Consider the following 19,534-nt stretch of genomic DNA (forward strand, 5'->3'; position numbering starts at 1 on the left):
GCCGTGAGGAGCGGGGCCGGGCGGGGGGGGGGGGGCGTGAGGAGCGGGGCTTTGGGGGGGAGCCGGGGCCGTGGGGAGCGGGGCGGGAGGGCGGGTGTGAGGCGGGAGCGGCCGCGGGCTGCGGACCCCCGCCGAGCTCCCCGTTCCGCTCCGCAGGAGTCCACCCCGCCGGGGACGGCCGCGCTGCAGCCCAGCCCGGAGCAGGCCGGGCGGCGAGCCGCCTCGGCGCGGCAGCTGCGGGTGCTGCTCACGCCGCTGGCCGTGGCGGGCCGGCGGCTGCCGCAGAAGCGGCTGCTGCGCGCCTACGGCGGCGGGGCGGGCAGGGCCGCGGCCGGCAAGAGGCTCTGCCTGGAGCCCCCCCCGGCCCGCGCCGGCCCGCCGGAGCCCGCCTCGCCCCCCGCCGCCCCCGCCGCGGGCACCGGCCCGGGGGGCGCCTGGGACGCGGAGAGCGACGGGAGCGACGCGGGAGAGGCTCCTCCGGTGAGTGCGGGAGCGCCCTGCGGGGCCGCCGGGGGAGCGGGGCGGGAGGGGGTGCGGGTCCCGCCGCTCTCGGGGCGCGCGGCTGAAATGTTTATAACGGTAAAGGTTTGTTTATAAAAAAAGTAAAGGTTTGCTTGTTATGCTTATTAAAAAGTAAAGGTTTGTTATGTTTATAAAAGTAAAGCTTGTAAATATTCTTCCTCTTTATGTCACTTTCTTTTCTCTTTCTAACCTCTCAGTGTAAAACTTCATTTCACCCTCTGAGAAGGTCTAAGGGATGAAAAAACTGCTCTCGCTGTGGGTCAGCGTATATAAAACCCGGCAGCAAAAGCACCGGTGTGTCCTTGTGCTGTCAATAACGGTCTTCCAGGTGTTTTTACAGACAGACACAGTCATAAGATACGGTAGTTTTGTCAGTGTTCATTTACATTTAAATCATCGTTTCAACTGGCCAAGTCCTCCTCCTCCTCTATAAAACACAAAAATGATCAAAGACTGTATTCCATTCATGCGCGGTGCTTGCCGTACAGTTGTTCATTGAGTCACTTCAGTATTATTTTCATTCTAGCAAGATTTTGGTGAATGGTCCTTTTTGTAGAATTAATGTTAAGACTAAGTCTTGTTGTGCAAGCTGGTATCTATCCGGACAAGTTTTGGTGTTGGTATGGGACCACCACAGTTTGTGTGGGTTTTTTGTATGATTGTATGGGGTTTTTGTTTGTTTACAAATATATCAAATCACTTATAACTTAGACAATCAATTTAGAGGCTCACTTCGCAGAAGCCTGGGACATCTCTCACGCGCCATGTAACTGTACAGTGAAGAGTAATTGGCTTTTCTTTTTGTAGGATGAATACTCACAGTTATCAGCTTATGAAAGGAAAAGACTAAAGAACATCACGGAAAATGCTAAATTCTTTGCTGCTTTAAAGCTGCATGAGGTTCGTATACGTTCTCGGTAGCATCAAAGCGAAACAGTTGTACTGTCATCCCTCTCATCGTGAATCCCTTCCCCGGCAGTGGCAGGTGTGCGGGGAAAGCCACGAAAACATCCTGAGACATCGGGACTGCCCTGACTGGATTAAAAAATAGGGGTTTGTGCCGCTGGTTAGCTTTTTCCGAAGGAGGAGAGTCATTGGTTAAACTTAAGAACAGAGCAGAAAGCAAAGCTCCGCTCTAGGGTGCCCCGTACCAGCAGCACCGAGCCGCGCTAGCGCGTGCGGGCCCAGCAGCACCAGATGAGGCGACCCTTGGGTGAGACGCCGTCCCGAAGGCGCTCCCAGCCCGCCCTGCGTGCTGCGCTCCCGTGCAGGGCGCTGAGCTCTCACCTCTTGGATGCGGCGTACGCAGTTAGCCCCTGTTACCCAGCCAAAAGGCCGCGGGGCCTGGAGGGCGCCAGGTGGCAGGTGTCGGGCTGTCGGGGCGGTTCAGCTCACCGCCCCAGGCTTGGGAGGCTCTTGGGAAGAGCCTGCGGGGCGTGTGCTGCTGCGTCCTGCCCCGTGTCGTATCTAGACTGGGTGGACAGAAGCGCGCTGTAATTCTTCTGACGTTGGAGAAGTTGTCTAAAAGGTTACGGCAGTGGGATTTCAAATGCTATCCCATGAGTAGATCCAAATCTTTACTCTCCTTTCCGCACCCGTTCATTCTCTTACATTATTTCTTTTTATTTGTAATCCATAATATATCCCTTTCCTGGCAGCAGCGAGTGAATTATCTCCTTGAATGGCTGCGTGCTTGCTTGCTCATCGTACCGGGCTGCAAGACATGGTTGGGCCTGCCTGCTAGGCAGCAAGACTCCTTACCACCGAGACTGAAACTAGAGTATAAAATAAGTCCTTTTCTTCCAGCTCTCCTCAGAGAGGTCAGTAAAGGCTGGGCAGTCGGGCTGTAATCACAGCGCTGACTGCAGAGCAGCGGACGGCCAAAAGGAGCTACAGCCACCTCGGTTACCGCTAGCGCTGGCCAGTGAGGGCTGCCAAACCCAAGACGCAGGGGAAATCTTTTCATGCCAGGGTTGATGCTGCTTTGGCTAGAGCAGTAGCGGTGAGCTGGACACGTCTGTGGTTTTCTGGAGTCCGAATGAGCTAAATGCCTGTCTTCCAAACGTAATGGAGGCCTCTGTGGTTACCGGTTCCACTGTAAATGTCTCTCTGTGGCTGGTTCAGGGTGTTTGCTTTGTTCTGCGAAGAGGAGGGCACCAGAGCATCCAGACTGTGCTGTGCTCCTGCGCGCAGAAATCGGGGATTCTTGCTGGTACATGGAAGCAAAACATACAATGCAGCTCGATGCTTAAAAATCCCTTTTTATTATTGTTATAAATAATTCCAGTATAGTTTATCGCAGCCTTTAGAGAATTGCATTTTATACAGGTTGATCTTTTATGCTTCTTGTATATATTTTTAATATATTTTTTTCTCTTTAAGTCAGCTGCAAGACTTCACCAAATTGCAACTAAAAGACAATCTCATGTCACCAAAAGGTAAAATAGCTGTATATGAGATTTGTATCACTGTTCCTTCATTGTGTGTTAGATGTTTCAGCCCTTTGTCTGCACACACCTGATGCTGCAAAGAGGCAGAGCGAGTGAGGAGTCTCCCTATAAAGCTAAATCTGAACAACTGATTGTCTTCAGCTGTATAAATTCATGAACAGAGAGCTCCTCTAGGCTCCTCTCCTCTCCATCCTTTGGAAAGAAAACGACAGTATCAATATCCCTTTCGTCAAATTGCAGAGTTTGTTCTTTTTGTGATACTTGTATTAAGGTATTTCAAGTGCGTGTCTCTCTGCTCGTATTTGGGCATGATGGCTAAAGAAGGAAATGTTAAATGGTGAAAACAAATGATGGGAAGAGGCGTGGGAAAGAAAGGGGGGGGAGAACCAGGGGCAAGGGATAGGGTAACCAGTTAGGGTAGAAGAAAAGACATGTGGCGGTGCCAGAACAGTGCCAGGCAAAGCAGAAGAATGAGCTTAAGTCCAGATAAAGAATAAGATACCTAATGAAAGAACGTGGAAAGAGATGACTAGATCCACGAGTGGAAGGACGAGTTACAAGCGGGAGGGCTGGGAAGAGAGGCGGCAACGGCAGGATGTATTGCAAGCGAAACAAAAATGCAGCACCTGTATATGCATTGTGAAGCGCTCTTTTTGTGGCTCGCTGCTGTCGCTGAAGGAAGAAGTATCCCAGCCCTCCTAAAGCAAACCAGCACGAGGTGGGCTGTAAGTCTGGGCCAGGGTGCTAGCGCTATACGTCTGAGCCTGCTCTGTAGTCTTGTACTTAAATGCAGAGGACTTGCACTATTTAACTGTGTCCGGAATTTTGAAATGTTTTAATTGTTCTAGAGCTAAGCCTAAAAAAGCAGAAGATGAAACCGTTCGACGAAGATCCATGCGCTTACAGAGAGTAGAGCCATCGGGAATTCCGATGCCGGAGATGCCTGCCCAGCCAGGAGCAGAGGAACAAGTAAGACGGGGAAGGGTAGGAGGAGACGTGTGTGTATACGTGTAAAAGTTTTATAAAAACGGTGCTGGTGAAATTGACCGATGATACTTGTCATCGCTGAGCTTATTGTAAAAACCTTTGGATGATTGGGAAGGTGCCTTATACAGTGGCAATAATAAAAGGTAGATCCTTTCACCCTCGAGCATCTTGAATAGCAGGCTTCCCATGTCCTCCCTGAACGTTAGTCAATATTCTGTGACTCGAGTTGCTTAAACGGTGCAGTTTTGGACGATCGGAAGGGTCCTGAGGTAAAACGTTACGCGTTTTTCAACAGTCTGTATTTTCGAGCAGCTTTAAATTCAGTTTTATGACTCTGTTTTAATGTTATTTCACTGTAACTTTTGATCTGGTTTATTTTCCTTTGAATATTTACTACCTTTTTGAAGTAGTTATATAGCGACAACTAAGAAGTCTGTTGCTCTGAGAGATGGGAATTTAGATCTTCCATGGTGTGGTAGAATAAAGGTAAATCTCTGTAACACAGTTCTCAAAGGTCAACCTTGCTGGAGTATCAGAAAGGAGAGCAAGAAACATAGGGTAGCTGTTTGTCCTTGCTGTTGTGTTCAGCAAAGTTCTGTCCATCTTTTCAGTAAGATTTTGATAAAAACTTCTTTCAGTGTCTGTGTCTTGCATTATCGTTGATGTGTTCTCAGAATCTCTGGTGTGTGGAACGTAACCATTCACCCTGTTTGTAACTGTAGTTGGTTTGAGTTACAAAAATTGCTAATGTCGTTCCAGCCTGAGGTTCCAGCCGGACCTTTGCCAATGGTTCCAGAAGATCAGACGGGGAACAGTAAATTGACAGAGGACTTACTGGCTACGTGGATGAGGATAAGTGAGGTATTATTGGTTACGATTAGTTATTTTTGGGAAACGTAATTCAGCTTGGGTTCTAATTCTGGTATATGTTTCCTTTCTACCTGTAGATCAAAGCTAATGGTACTGAAAAGCGCACGTGTGACATAAAAAGGTAATCTGAAGACAGCCGCTAAAAACTGGCTGTTGTCTTTTTCTCCTTCTTTCTCTCTTGAATAGCTAACGTTTTAATGATGTTGTCTAGATACCAAGACAGCCTGAACAGCATGGTCCTCAGTGAAGATAATATTAAAAAGGTTGTGAAATATCGAGTGGCTTCTATGGCTATCCATCCTTCGGAAAGCATCATCTTGGTGGCAGCTGGAGACAAGTCCGGGCAGATCGGTCTCTGGAACGTGGTGAGTTCTTCATGGGCTTTTCACCTGGCACAGCTGTTTGTTGCAGGATGGACACGGATGGGGCACAACCACAGCGTCATTTTACCAGGCTCGCGATGGTATTTTAGACTTTCCCCGTTCTTACGGATAACACCAGGGTGTCTGTTAAATGGAGGCTCGCCAGGATTGCTTGAATCATAGTCACAGGATGTCCTGAGTTGGGAGGGACCCGCAAGGATCGTTGAGTCCAGCTCCTGTCCTGCGCCGGACAGCCCCAAAATCTTGGCAAACATTTATTTTATAACTGCAGTGCAGTTCACTTAGTTGACTATTCCTGAGCTCGTATCTGAGCTCACAGTGCTCTACCGAACCGCCTGAAAAGCATTAACATGTTTAAAGTGATTTCACTTTTCAGAGCTTCAAAATGCACTGTGTTTTTCTGTGGTTCATAACTGTCAATGGACTTTTGAACCACAAATTCTTCCTATCATCTGGTTTAGTTATAGCACATTCTTTGAAGTTAACTTATGTTTGAAAAACAGGTTCATAGAAATCCCTCTATTTTACATTCACAGGAGCTGTTAAATTAAAATAAACTAATTACAGGCCTTAAAATATGGGAATTCAGAATGGGACGTGAGCAGAATGTAGGCAGCTCCAGCCACAGTGGGGATCTCAAGGCCCTTATCTCAAACTGGAGATGTCTGTTCTCTGAAGACGATCCAGTTCCCTGTGGTAAGATAGGCCAGACACAGGAGCCGCATCTCTGCGCGGCCAGGACTGAACATCTCACTGCAGCTTATGTCTGAGCCTGGCTGGGGTCTAGAAGTGAAGCCCACCCCTGCATGGATGGTCTGAGGAGTTTGATCCAGCAGGTGTTCTCAAAGCCAGCCTAATAAATGCCAGCTAGGTGCGTTCCCTACAAAATTCTTCAGGTGTTATTTCCTTCTAAAATGGTACACGAACAGCAGTCATTCCTAGCCTAGCAGCAGGACTACCCTGGCTGGTCCTTGGCAAGCCCAGGTTTAATGGGAGGAAAGGTTGCACTGGTAATTTGGGGGGGCTAGAGCAGAAGAAAATGGGTCGCTAGCTGAAATGGTATTATCAGTGAGGGTTAAAATTGCAATTCACAGTTGAGAGATTCAGGATCTAATTACAGTACCCTTGTAGCAATACCACAGCTGGGTTTTGGACAGTGAGGGGAATGCTCAAGTATTTGGATTTTGAGTTTGTACAAATTTTGGATAGCTGCAGTGAGACTGTTTTCCCAGACGGCAGGGGTGAAATGGCTACGCCAATATGTACGCTGGCACGTATTGACATACGTTGTCTGAAAAATGGCTTAGTGTTTGGTGCTCTGAAAACTTTTGAGGGCTTTGCAGATACTGAGTTGCCTTAATTACTCCTGCAGCAAGAATCCTTATTCACACCCTTGACTTACCCCTTCGTAGCCTCCCCCCGCACCCTCCACTTTGATCCCACGTCACCCAAACCAGCTGCTCGAAGTTTGCACACATGCAGATTTTCTTCTCGTTTTTCGCAATGCCCTTAACCTCTCAAGTTTCTCTTGAGTCATTTCTGCTTTGACAGCTTCAGGAAACTGATCAACTTCAGCTCTTATTCAATTACAAAGAAGTTTAAAATGCTCCATAAAATTTAGAAAGCTCTGACTGTGCAGCTGCCGTTACTGCTTGTCGACGCCTGTGATCTGGTGCCGGGGAGGCGGAGGTCTCCGAGTGCTGCAGCCTCTCTTCGTGGCCTTGCAGAGACATTTCAGTAGAAGCCTAAAATTGTTAACGCTGCTCTTTTCCCTTTTGCTCTCCCTTTTTTTATTTTCCTGAAGTGAGTTGGACTTGACCACGTTTGGGAGCAGAGTAATCTTTGTGGAATGAGCCGGTACTTGTTCCAAAATGATCCGTTAATTTTCTTTTAAAATAGCAGAGCTCGAATGATGCCAAAATTAGAAGAGAAGATACAGGGGATTGTGTGTTACGTTCAGTTTGGGTCACTACGATTTAGCTTGAGTTCTGAGCAACCTAATGTGTATGTATTTTGATGTAAATGGCATAGGCTTGGTCCTCAGCAAGGTGTTCAGCTGTGGTAACTGAGAAACCAATTCTGTCAGTAAAAAAGAGCCGGGTGTCCATGTCCAGGTCAGTGTTGATGACTGCAGTGACAGAAGAGCACTTAAATTACAGCAGGGAATTGCAGCTTCTCCTAATTAGGAAACAGAATTCTGAAACTGAGAGTAAATTCTGAGTGCTCTTTTGAGCTAAATTACTTGTATAGTGGTGAAAAGGGCAGCGGGAGGGAGGCGGTAGCCGGCAGCGCTGTGTTGGGTGGTCGTGCGAGGGCAGCTCTCCCTCCCGTGCAGAGGGGAAGCTCCCTTGGTTCCAGTAAGGCGTTAGCCTGGGCACACCGTGCCCCGGAGCAGTCGTGCTGCCTGTGATCTGTGCCGATGTCTCCCCTCATCAAGGTCCCTGCTGCCTCCTCCGTACAGTTATCCAGAGCAGACTGAGAACGTGTGAAAAACAGGCTTTACTAGGGAAGCTGCAGTACTTAACAGAAATAACTACAGTGATTGGCATCTGTGTCCATGAACCTCAATTGTTTTTCAGAACTGTAAGTCTGAAGAAGGAGCACAGGTCTTTGTTGCACACAACTATGTGGTCAGCTGCATGCACTTTTCTCCATTTAATCCTGCTCACTTGCTGTCTCTAAGCAATGACACGCTGCGATGTGGAGATGTTACCAGAGCAGTCTTTGATGAGGTGAGTGCTCCCGGGTTGTGCTGCAGACTCCTGGGAACTCCTCGGTATGCACTGCTGTGGCGTTCTAGTCTCGTTGTACCCAGGTTGTTGTTTGTTGGTTCTTTTGTGAACAAGAAGGTCCCAGATTCCATTTCCACAGGGACACGTGAAGTAGCCTTTAATTAACATCATAAAAATATGGAGATGCTTCCTACTCAAGAAAGCATAGTAACACCTTGGGTACTGCCGGTTCCCTTCCTGCAGAGACGGTTGCAATTACTGCATTTAATTTCATGTCTCTGTACTTAAGCAATAGGTGCCTCTTTTCAAAAGCATTACCTTTTAATGATGGTAGATGAGAGTGATTTAAAGCACTAAATCTTACCAAAAACCCCCACCCAAATAGGCATCATAAAACAACACAACGCATGAGTTGATTTTGCTGTTCTCAGGCTTCAAGTGAGCAAAATGCTGTGACTCTCCATGGCGAGCCTGGCAGATTAACTGAGGAGCTTCACAACGCTTGCTTTGTTTGCTTGTTGTCTGACAGATACAGCTGCATCGATCAGCTCTCCGACACTGGAAAATACAACAAGCTACGACAGTTTAAAGCTTTTTTTCCCTCCAGCCCTTACAGGCGCTGTGATTTTGGTGGGGTTGCAGGCAGGCCCGCTGCTTGGGAAGTGTCTGCAACTGGCGGGTCAGGAGGCCAGGAAGGTCAAGGGGGGCTCTTTGAGACAAATGCTTGCAAGAATGTGTCTTTAGAGGTTGGGGGGAAGAGAAGTGCCTTTCTCTTGCTCCATTTACCTTGTCCCAGCTTGCACAGCCTTGCGATACCTCTAGGAGTGCTGGAAAGACTACAGCTGCTAACGGGGAGAGCCCGCGCACCTAGAGCGCGCCGAAACATGGAGGTTTTCCTGCAGCGTTATTATACCTGTGGCTAATTGCTGCTTTGAGAGGAAACTTCCATGGGATAAGATGGCTTGACATCCTGACTGACCTCCCAAATTATAGGAAGCGAAATTCACATTTGTGCACCCGATTAAGGGTTTCTGCAGCACTGGAGAAAGGAACGGTGTCGTTAATCCTCGCTCGGTGTGCACTCGGGGATGGTGGCCGTTTGATTGCTGGAACATGGAGGTGATGGTGTCCTGTAAGAGTGCTAGCAGAGACCGCAGAGCGTGTTTGTTTTGGATGGTTAATTATCTCCTGTGTGGAAAGCATGCCAGTTTTACAGAAAGGTTACTGCGGTGGATGGCTAAGGCTGGAGCTATCAAGTGAGGGAGTCTTCAGTAGTATTTTTAGTATATTAAAAGGGAAAGCATGAAATCTACAGCCCGTAGAGTGTTTTGGGTATTATGAATAACTGTATTTCACTGAATTGTTTCAGTGACGTTTGACCTTTTCTATGCTCAGGTATGCAGAAGTGAAGGAAACCTATCTTGCTTTGACTTCTTGGAAGATAATGCCTCCACTGCAATAGTCGGATACTGGGATGGCGACGTTGCCGTTGTGGACAGACGGACGCCAGGAGCGTCTCTAGAGCTTTCTGCAGACATCGGCTTCAGAAGAACGAGGACAGTCCATGTTCACCCAGTGAATAAACAGTATTTCGTTGCTGCTGGCTCAGTGTATGTAGCTCAAAATGAACCGCAGTTGTGTGTTTTCAGTGCTCTCTCCGCGCTGGTGCCTGAAGTCAGCTGTAAACGGCACGCAGGGAGGGCAGGAGCAGCTGCTGCTGAGGCAGGCAGACTGTCAGCCTCAGTGGATAGTCAAAGCTTTCGTGTCTTTTAAGAAAACAGTTTTTTAGTTCTTAGTAGGATTTAAAATGTGATACGTGCTTGACTTTCCCTCACCTTTTGGTAGAGGGTCCAAAATGGTCTTCTGAGTCACTGTGGTTTTTGACAGATGACAGTGTAGAGGGGTTTTACTGAGCTGCTGGTTTGGGCTGGTTTCGGTCCTCTCAAAATCCTTTGGAGCCACGGGCTGTTTGAGTGAATGCGCACTGCTGGAGTAGGGGTCTAAATGCAGCTCACCAACTCTTGAGTGTGTTTTGATGAATGGAGAATAATGATTTAACTGTCGCCTTGTAAAGCGTTCTGTGTGATATGTGTTGCAGGGATGTTTGTATTTTTGATGTTCGATACCTGAAGGCTAAGGGGAACAAGCCTGTGAGCTCTCTTAAAGGCCACACAAAAAGTGTTGCTTCTGCATATTTCTCACCTGTAACTGGGAACAGAGTAGTGACGGTGTGCGCTGATGATAAGCTGAGGTAAGACCACATGGGAAGGAATGATCTTTCTGGAAAATGTCAACTGGTGGTGGTGGTTGGTTGTGTTGTTGTTGTTGTTCTTTCCTATCTGCATAATCCATCATTGAGAGCTTTTCGTCATTATCCCTTTTTAAAATTAGATTTACTTGCATTGTACATTGGCTTTTGTTACGTTGCATGATTTTTTGGGGCTTTCCTGAAGAATATTTAATAGTGAAGAGTAAAGTATACAGGTGCTGGTAGTCGTTAAAAAACAAACGAACGAACGACCTAAAACCTGGCACATGAATACAAACAAAATGCTTAGAAACCGAGTTTATTTTTAACTGCTCGTACTTAAAAGTATAATATCAGCTCTTTTGTAACTGATCTACCACTTGGTAATTTAAACTGCTGTGAGTTGTGTTGTATTAAATGTCTAGTTTTTCTTTCTACTTTGTAGTTTTGTGAACATAATTTCACAGAATCCCAGACTGGGGGGGGGTTGGAAGGGACCCCTGGAGCTCACCCCGTCCCACCCTGCTGGAGCAGGCACCCCCAGAGCGGGGACACAGGGCCGCGTCCAGGCGGGGGGTGAATGTCTCCAGGGAAGGGACCCCACAGCCTCTCTGGGCAGCCTGTGCCCCTGCTCTGGCACCCGCACAGGGAAGGGGTTTGTCCTCATGTTCAGGGGGAACTTCCCGTGTTCCAGCTTGTGCCCGTGGCCCCTTGGCCTGGCGTTGGGCACCGCTGAAAAGAGCCCGGCCCCATCCCCCTGACACCCGCCCTTCAGATATTTATAGGCATTGATGAGACCCCCCTCAGCCTTCTCTTCTCCAGGCTGAACAGACCCAGGTCTCTCAGCCTTTCCTCCCAAGGGAGATGCTCCAGGCCCCTGGTCACCTTGGCAGCTCATAGGTTTAGGCTGAAATAGATTTAGGGGATCTGTTCGTGTAAATACCTGACTGCATCTGCATATTCACCATGTGCATGTTTAGAAATCCTAAACTGTATCAAGGAATAGCAGGTACAAAATGGGGGGCCCAGTTAAGGCCAGGTTGAAAATCAGGGCTCTACTCCGCAGATTGCTTGTGTTTTTAAAAGATGGGGTAACTACGTCTGTTCTGAAAACAATTTGAATACGGTGCAGTTGTTACAGCATTATATGTTTTGTCTGGAATCTTTTTATTTTCTTCCCCTTCCATGTACACAGGAAAGAGTCCTTTAGTGTGAGCTCTGTGTTGCTGTAATGCTTGCTTTCCTGTGAGGTATTTGCTGTAGATAATTGAAGATTTGTTCTCCGTAGTAGGCTTGGTTATGGCAAGCGTAAGTCCTTGGCACTACCAGCAAGCGTCGGAGCGCAGACTGGACATGAGTAAACCTGAATATTTGTGCTCGACAGAATGGAGAAAACAGATAGAGGATCATTTATTCACTGCCTCTGCCAAAGGAAAAAGAAAGCAGCTTTTAACTCAGCAGCAAGCTGAACTTTTTGCCGTAGGGGGTTTGGCATCCTGAGGGTTTATCGGGGGTGAAGGAGAGCCGAGAATGGGAGATGTGCTGACGGTCTCTGTCGGTCGAGCTCACGCCTGCCTGAGGAAGCCCTGGCACTGGGAGCCGTTAGCGGTGGGATTTGGCTCTTGCCTGCGTTTCCCTTCTGCGTCCTTCCCTGGGCAGCCCGTTTGTGCAGTGACCGGGTGGGCAGGACGCTGGGCTGGAGGAGCCTTCTGTTTGTCCCAGCAAGCCACTCTTGTTCTCTTCTTATAAAGCTTTCGGAAAGGATGACCTTCAGCTCTAGCTAACCACAAATCCAATGAGAAAAGCGAGTGTAATAATGGCAGTAGGAACCTTGGTGCTTATATCTGAGCTGGATGTCCGCGTGCCGATCGTTACTCTATTCCGGACTCTTAGCGTGGTCTGGCCTGTGCCCACAAGGTGCTTTGAGGAAAGGGCTGCCTTTTTTTCACACGTGTACGTTTTATTAACGCGCTGTTTTGTGTGGCAGGGTCTACGACACCACCGCTTTGTCGCCGGCGGCCGCGGTTCTCAGCTCCGTCAGGTAAGCTGAGCGCGCTGGGGCGGAGGGCAGCGCGCAGCGGCGTACGCGATGGGCGCGCAGAGGCGTCGCGGTGGGGTGCTCCCGGCCGGCCTCGGGCTCGCGGGCGGCTGCGGAAGCGAGGGCAGCCCTCGGACCCTCCTAGCCTGAGAATTTCCCCCAGTCCTCGCAGCGGCTTCTGTTCATAAAGCACGACCGGGGCGTAGCCTGCTGTGCGTCGGCGACGTCGGCAGGGAAGCTTTAGTGCGTACCGGGAACAGGCCGCTGCCTGGCTTTTGAAATGTGTTTTGTTTCACAATGCTTTTTCTTTGTGCTTTTTTTTAAGAACCAAAGGTTACTTCTCAATGGTAAAGCACGTGTTTTTGGGTAGAGTCGCAAGGCTTGTAAAATGCCTTTGTGCTCCGGAAGGGTGAAGCGTTGTCGGGGTTGGTCTGCTGAGGAGCTGGGGCTGGATGAGTGGCTGGCTTGAAAATTCTTAATTTGCCATTTATCGAGAGGCTTGATGTGTTTTTGTCCTGTTTTTACCAAAACGTGACCATGAAGCATAACTACTTTGGCCAATAATCAGGTCAAAGTACCCTCTGTGTTATCTTCTCGCCCCGTTTCGTTTCCTTGTCCCATCCGCCCGCCTCAGGAGAGTGATCCGCTGCGCGGATCCGAGCAGCGCCATCCGGCCAGCGCGTGGAAGTGCTGACGGTTTAGAGGGCGAGGCAGACGGGTTTAAGCAAGTAGGACATAAATGGCGATACTTAAATACTGGATGTTTATCTCTCTCTCTCCCCCCCCCCCCCACCCCGCTTGTTTCTCTGAAGTCGTAACAATAACACGGGACGCTGGCTAACTAGGTTCAGAGCAATATGGGACCCTAAGCAGGAAGACTGCTTCGTGGTGGGCAGCATGGCGCAACCGAGACAAATAGAAGTCTTCCAAGATACTGGAAAATTGTTGCACGCTTTTTATAACCTTGACTGCCTTGGCTCCGTGTGCTCCATTAACGTGGTTCATCCCAGTAAGAACATCTTAGTGGGTGGCAACTCCAGTGGCCGCCTTCATGTGTTCAAAGAATAGAAAAAGTGGCTCGGATACATTTTTCTTTTTCCTTTTTGCATTAAATTTTGTTTAATCTGTATTAAGTTGTTGCTAAACTAACTGTATTTTCTCAGGACAGAAGTGTATTTTAAAAGCTTTAAAATAAATCCTCTAAACTACCTTTCACATTCTCTTCTTTAATTAAAATAAAATATCAATCCTGCTACGACAGTCTGTAACAAAATAGGTGTTTTTTCCCCAAAGTCATTTCTAAAAAAGAGAAAACGTGGGATCGGGTGGCTGCTGGCTACGTGTGTGAGGCACCTCCTCGTGACTTCATGAGAGAAGCTGGAAGGCTTATTCTCCACCAGCGGTGGGTTGGTACGTGTTCAGTGTCCATGTCCAGTAACATCTGTCCCGTAGGTAAGACGTCTAATGTGTAATTACCTCCTTCCCGGAGGCAGAAGGGAGGGCTCCGTGGGGGCCGATGCCCCGGGCGCGGGTTCGAGGGAAGCGCCGTGGTTGTGCGCTGAACTCGGCGCGGTGGCGGCAGAGGCGGCTGCAGCGCTGGCGCTGCGGGGGGGTGTTGGGGGCCCGGGCCGAGGGGGGCTGACTCGTACCCGACCGAAATAGCTCAGCAGGGCTCGCGTTAAACTTGTCGCTGAGCTGCTGCATGTCAGCGACACCACACGCGCTGGTGAAGATAAGGTGCTGGTGAGAGGCTGTTGCTTTTATAATCATGGACTGGTTTGGGTTGGAAAGGGCCTGTGTTGCCCATTCCAGTCCAACCCCCTCGGTGAGGAGGGGCGTCTTAACTTGGCCAGGTCACGCAGCGCCCCGTCAGCCTGGCCTGGGATGGCTGTAGGGTCGGGGCATCGGCCACCTCTCTGGGCAACCTGGGCCAGGGTTTCCTCACCCTCACTCTGAAGAATTTCTTCCTTATATCCAGTCTAAATCTCCCCGCCTTTAGTTGAAAGCCATCCCCCCTTGTCCTGTCACAGCAGGCCTTGCTAAATCGATTGCCCCGTACAAGCCCGTGCCGCCAGGGCCGGGACCCGTGCGGGCGCTGCTCCCCGAGGCGGCCGGTGGGCTGCAGCCGATGCCGCCGCGCCCGCAGCGGTGCGGTACGGCTGGCTCGGGCTGCCCGACCCCGCGGGCGCTGGGACCGCCGGTGCGTGGGCGGCGAAAAGGCCGTAATGCCTCGTGGGGGCTGAGCCGAGTTTGACCCCGAGGGGGAAAAAAATATCGGTGCCGACACCGTACGTGCTGAACAAACCTCATACCAACACTGGCTTCCGTGATATTTAAATATTTATTTAAATTTAAAAATACTTTTCATGGCACCAATGATTTTATGCTAACTAAGATACTGAATATGTAGAAAAAGGTACATTTTGAAGGAAAAAAAAATGTAACTTACAGTATTTGGCACATGAAAGGTTAATTGCTAGATCTTTTTTTTTATGAAAACTAAGAAATTCACATTTTCAGGTATTTTTACCATCTACTGCTTAAAGATGCAGTCTGCTATTAGGAGATTTATTTTTTTTTGTTCTCTGATATAAGAATCTATGGAAACAACATTTTAATAGAAAGACAGGTAAAACTAACAGGTAGTGAAACACCAGACATAATATGGAACGTACAGGAAAAACAAACAATGTGAAATCACCAGTTCTCGTGGTTTTGCAGTAAAACGCTGGGTGGGAAAAAAAACCACAACCTGCAGCGGTAACCTAGGGCTGGCACGTATCGCTACGCTAGCGCAAGCCGATGCCGAGGGTTTCCAAGGTCAGCGCGCGGCGGCGGCACCGCGGTCGGCAGGACGCTGGCTCACGGGGCGCGGGGCCGGGCGCTCGCCGGCGGAGGGCTGTGCTGTTACGACATCACGCGGCACATCAGCAGGGAGGAGGAGGAGGAGGAGGGCACGCTGCATCTTTAACCCGGGGTGGAGGAAAAAAAGAACGGCGGGTTCGGGACTATCACGCACTGCATAGAAACACCATTGACTACGGACTGAGGTAGGAACACTACACTAAGTTAATTTTGCTATGTTGCATAAAAAGGGATATCATGTAAAAAAATCGATCCTCCATCTCCTGGCAGCGCTCGGCGCCCTCCCGCCTGCTCAAGAGCTGCGGCCGTACACGACACCCTCCTCGGCCTTGTGCTGTCAGCGGGCGGCCGCGTCCTCGGCGGCGAGACACGCCGGCGTAGGGCTTTATTCCCACCCCTCCCCACCGCCGGGCGTTCAACGGGGCCTCGCGCTTTATTGCAGTGAGACACGGGCCAAGTCTGGCCGAGTTGTGGTGGTGGCGGCGGCGCCCCCAACGTCATCGTCCCGCCCTTCGCCAGGCGCCGGCTGAGCGGGTCCGGGCGGGAGCCGGCCTCGGTGGGGAGCGGCGCTCGCGTGGGGCGATGGATGGTGGTGGGATGTGCGAAGAACACGGAAATCAGGCTTTTTAGAACTGCAGTTATGGCCCCAGCTTATGTAAAATCTCTCCCTGAGATGAAATAAAACTTGCTCACCTGTTTTGTTAAGTATGTCCAACTTCTGAACCAAAAAAACTTAACAGAACTGGCTTTTATTGCTCCCTGTGGAAAGAGACTTCTGCCTCCCAGGTAACCGAAGGTCCCGGTGGTTATGTCGCAAGTACGATGAGTTGGTGTTATTGATTTTTGCTTACGAACGGATAGATCTAATGGCTCTCCGTGGGCTTGTTCGCTGTCACCTCCACGCCTGTAGTTCTGTCCTTTTTATCTTCAGAAAAGTCACAAAATTATAGCTCCTTTCTCTATTCCCAAACTAGCGGCGGTTTAACTGCTGTCAGGCTTCCGGGCTACGAAAGCGGTTACTCTTAAACCATTTGCTCAATGTGAACCGCTTGGTACAGCGCACCACGGTCACCCAAGCCGTAAAGTAAAAAAAGACTTGATTAGATTTGATAACAAAATAGCATTTTGTTGTTAAAATAGACCTTGAAACAGTCTGTCTTTTTTTTTTTTTTTTCCTTTTTTTTTTTCTTTTTTGTACAAAACAGGTACAACTTTTGGAGGCTAAAGGTCTTCCTAACAAAGCCGATGCGGTCGCTGCCGGCCACGCACCCAGGCTTGGCCGAGCGTGCCTGCCGTGCTCTGCCTGCCACGCTCTGCCTGCCCTCGGGAGCACCGACACTTCAAGGCTTAGGAAAAAAGGTGCCGAGAGGCCGAGCCCGCAGCGCAGGGCGGCTCGCACACCCGCCTGGGACGGGGGAGCCGGGGCGGCCCCGAGCGCGTCACGCTGCCCAGGGGTCTCCGGCGAGCAGGGAGGGGTTTCTGCAAAGCGGTACGTGGAAGGTGGTGGCGGTGGCGGCGTGCACAGTGGCGGATTTAATAACGTAACAGTACACGAGTGTTTAAATTAATACTCAGTAGCACCATTGCTAAAGCTCCTGCGTAACACAGCATCGCGAGCCTCCCGGCCGATGCTCGAACAACGATGGGTGGCAATAGTAAAATAAATTCCTCTCTCTGCTCGGTGCTCCCGAAGGCGTACGCGCGCCTGTGAGAATCGAAATGGTGAAGTGTTGTGCGGGCTCCAGGGGTGGGAGCAGCGCGGGGAGGAGGAGGCCCGGGGGGCTGCGCCCACCCCCCCACCTCTTCCTCCCGGAAAGCCGCCTCCTCGGCCGCGCCGTGCTCTGGGTCGGGAAGGGAGGATTAGTGTGTGTGTGCCGAAGGCGCCCCGGCGGGTCCCGCGCGCGGGGGACGGCGGCAGGTCTCTCCCCAGGCCCCCGGCTAGTTACGTGGCGACTCCTGCCTTCAGGTGTCAATGAGCAGGCTTACCACGGCGCGGACTTTGCAGGCAAACCATCGCCTGAGGGGACAAAAGTATTGGTAATGGAACTGCTCGAACTCGGGGGTCTGGCGGATATCACGGAAAAAGGCAGTGTCAAGGTCGGACTCGGTAAGGACGATGAGGAGGAGGAGCAAAACAAAGAGGAGTCCAACTGTCACAAGGAGCAAACGGAGGACACTTAAAACAAACTTATTCACCTGTTCCGCCTGCGCCGCCCCGAGGCCGCCGGCGCCCGGGCACAGGGCCCGCAGCTCGCCGCCCTCCTCCGCCTCGGCCGCCGCCGGCGTGCCGGCCTCCGACTCCTTCTCCTCCTCGATGCTGCACGGGGCCCCGTTCGCCTGCCGCGAGAGCAGCATCAGCTCCAGGCTGTGCTCGGCCACCGGCGTGGGCAGCACGCTGTCCGCCGGGCTGTAGTTCTCGTCGGCGATGACGGCCACCCGCTCGCTGCTCTCGGCGCGGCCGCTCCGGCCGGGGGCCACGAAGGCGTCGCCGTGGGAGGCCGAGCGCACCGGCGTCGAGTGGGCGCTGTCGCGCAGAGACTCCAGGCCTGGGGGGGGACAGCGGGGGGAAAACAGGGATGGTTAGCGGTGCGGAGTGGGGGGGGCGTCCCTCCCGCCACTGGACACCCCCCCCTCCCCTTGCTTGGCGGTGTCCCCCATGGGGAGGGGGCACCCAAGCCCCTGTTTGGGCACCCAAACCAGCCCAGGCTGCCGCCGGCACCTTGTCCTTGTTGGTGTTGGTCCTGCGGCGCCCGGCCGGAGCCCACAGCAGCCCCTTGGCTGCAGCTCGTGACGGCAGCGGTGACGCTCGCACACCCGCGTGACTTGTCACCGACAGCCAGCGGCTGTCAGTCTGGACCACAGGCAGGGCCCCGGGAGTGTTGTCAGTCGATCACAAACACATCCGTGTGCTGCTCTGAGGTCACACACACACCCCCCAGCAGCTGCCCGCCGTGTGCTTGAAGCCCCTCTACCACTGGCAACACCGACCCCTACCCGGGAGCAGGCGATGCCACCGCCACGGGCAGGCTGCCCGCGCTAGCAGGACGTGGGCAGGGATGAGCCGGGAAACGCTGCTGTAGCAGCAGGAGAGGGGTGCAGGGATGGGAGAGGGGGTGCAGGGATGGGAGAGGGAGTGCAGGGATGGGAGAGGGAGTGCAGGGATGGGAGAGGGGGTGCAGGGATGGGAGAGGGGGGCAGAAACACCCTGAGGGGGTCCCTGCCAGCCCCGAGATGGGGACTGGGGATGAGCTCGCCCTACAGCACCTCTGCTTGTCCTTCCAGATGTACCTCCCGGCCGGCACAGCCCTCCCCGCCAAGCCCTTGCCCCCTCAAAGCAGCGCAATGGGGTCCCGGCCAGGCCGGAGCCCTGCGCAGGCACCATGGGGTGGGGGACCCCGCTGAGGGAGCCCTGGGATGGGCATCTGCCTGCCTGCCTTGAGAAGATGCCTTAAAAGACCACCTCAGGGTGACACGCGTGTCACGCAGGGGCTGCGCCTGCTTGGTGGGGAGGGGGTGTCCCGTAGCCGCAGCCCATCACACGTGGGAGATTTCCCCGCAGAGCAGGATGCTCAGGGTCTGCAAGTCAGACTGGGGTCACTAACAGCTCTGAATTCTATAGATTTGCTACTTTAAACAAAAAAAATAAGTCCGGTTTACACGCAGTCACGCACACACCCCCCCCCACGACCAGCCTCGCAGGAAGCGCCGCGTGCCAGCCCGGCCGCGCACTTGGCTGAGCTCCAGTTATGGCCGAGCTGCCCTTTGCGCCGAGGCTGAGCACGGGGGGCAGGACCAGGGGAACGCCTTCCGCCCACCAACTCCCCACCCCCCAAACCCCCCAACTCCAAGCAACCCCACGAGCACAGGAGTTTCCTTGGGGTTTTTCACAGCAAGAGGGGCGGGCGATGGGGGTGGGAGGTTCTGCCATCGCAGTGTCCCGTGCCCAGGGAGGCTGTCGGAGGTGGTGGTGGCCAGGAGCAGCGGCTCCCCAGTGCCCCCCCGCAGCCAGCTGCGAAGGGGAGGGGGCTGCGCACTTGCTCGCGTGGGGAGGGCACAGTGCACCGAAGCACCACGGCAGTGCCGCCGGGTGCCCTGGCCCCGCGCGCTGCCAGAGGGTGAAGTGACGAGCCTGGAGCCCGTCCTGCCTGCATTCCCCGGGGCTTTGCCACCTCCTGCTTGTAAATACTGCCCGGATGCCTCCGGGTCGGCTCGGCTTACCGCGAGTGCCGCTGCGGGCACGGTGCGCGAGGGGTAGCTCAGGCGATAAGCGCAGTGGAGGAATAAACGTGTTCTCACCCCGACAGCTATGTCTGCTGGGGTGTCACAACGCTCATGTGAACACCCCCTCGCTTCTCCCACTGCATCCTGGCCAGGGTGGGCACCTGCCGGGGCGGGCAGCAGCTCGGCTCCCCAGGGAGGGCAGCCAATGCACGGGGGGG

The 19,534-nt window shown here is 52.1% G+C and overlaps 2 protein-coding genes across 3 annotated transcripts in view; one reads left to right on the plus strand and one right to left on the minus strand.

The window, feature by feature from the left end:
- The window catches only part of WDR76 (WD repeat domain 76), a 14,395-nt gene extending 955 nt beyond the window's left edge, over nt 1–13,440 (plus strand). Inside the window, exons 2-13 of the mRNA XM_064455956.1 lie at nt 157–480; nt 1,330–1,422; nt 2,905–2,960; nt 3,821–3,941; nt 4,719–4,820; nt 4,907–4,950; nt 5,041–5,194; nt 7,792–7,944; nt 9,340–9,554; nt 10,043–10,195; nt 12,180–12,233; nt 13,043–13,440. Of these exons, the coding sequence (XP_064312026.1) occupies nt 157–480; nt 1,330–1,422; nt 2,905–2,960; nt 3,821–3,941; nt 4,719–4,820; nt 4,907–4,950; nt 5,041–5,194; nt 7,792–7,944; nt 9,340–9,554; nt 10,043–10,195; nt 12,180–12,233; nt 13,043–13,298 (1,725 nt within the window). The 3' untranslated portion in view covers nt 13,299–13,440. The remainder of the gene's footprint in view (nt 1–156; nt 481–1,329; nt 1,423–2,904; nt 2,961–3,820; nt 3,942–4,718; nt 4,821–4,906; nt 4,951–5,040; nt 5,195–7,791; nt 7,945–9,339; nt 9,555–10,042; nt 10,196–12,179; nt 12,234–13,042) is intronic.
- Nucleotides 13,441–14,552: 1,112 nt separating this feature from the next.
- FRMD5 (FERM domain containing 5) overlaps nt 14,553–19,534 on the minus strand; it is a 29,144-nt gene continuing 24,162 nt past the window's right edge. For both annotated transcript variants that reach the window (XM_064455959.1, XM_064455958.1), the window contains exon 13: nt 14,553–17,641. In XM_064455959.1, the coding sequence (XP_064312029.1) occupies nt 17,058–17,641 (584 nt within the window). In that variant the 3' untranslated portion in view covers nt 14,553–17,057. The remainder of the gene's footprint in view (nt 17,642–19,534) is intronic.

This window comes from Phalacrocorax carbo, chromosome 7 (genome assembly GCF_963921805.1).
Source record: "Phalacrocorax carbo chromosome 7, bPhaCar2.1, whole genome shotgun sequence".
NCBI lineage: Eukaryota > Metazoa > Chordata > Aves > Suliformes > Phalacrocoracidae > Phalacrocorax > Phalacrocorax carbo.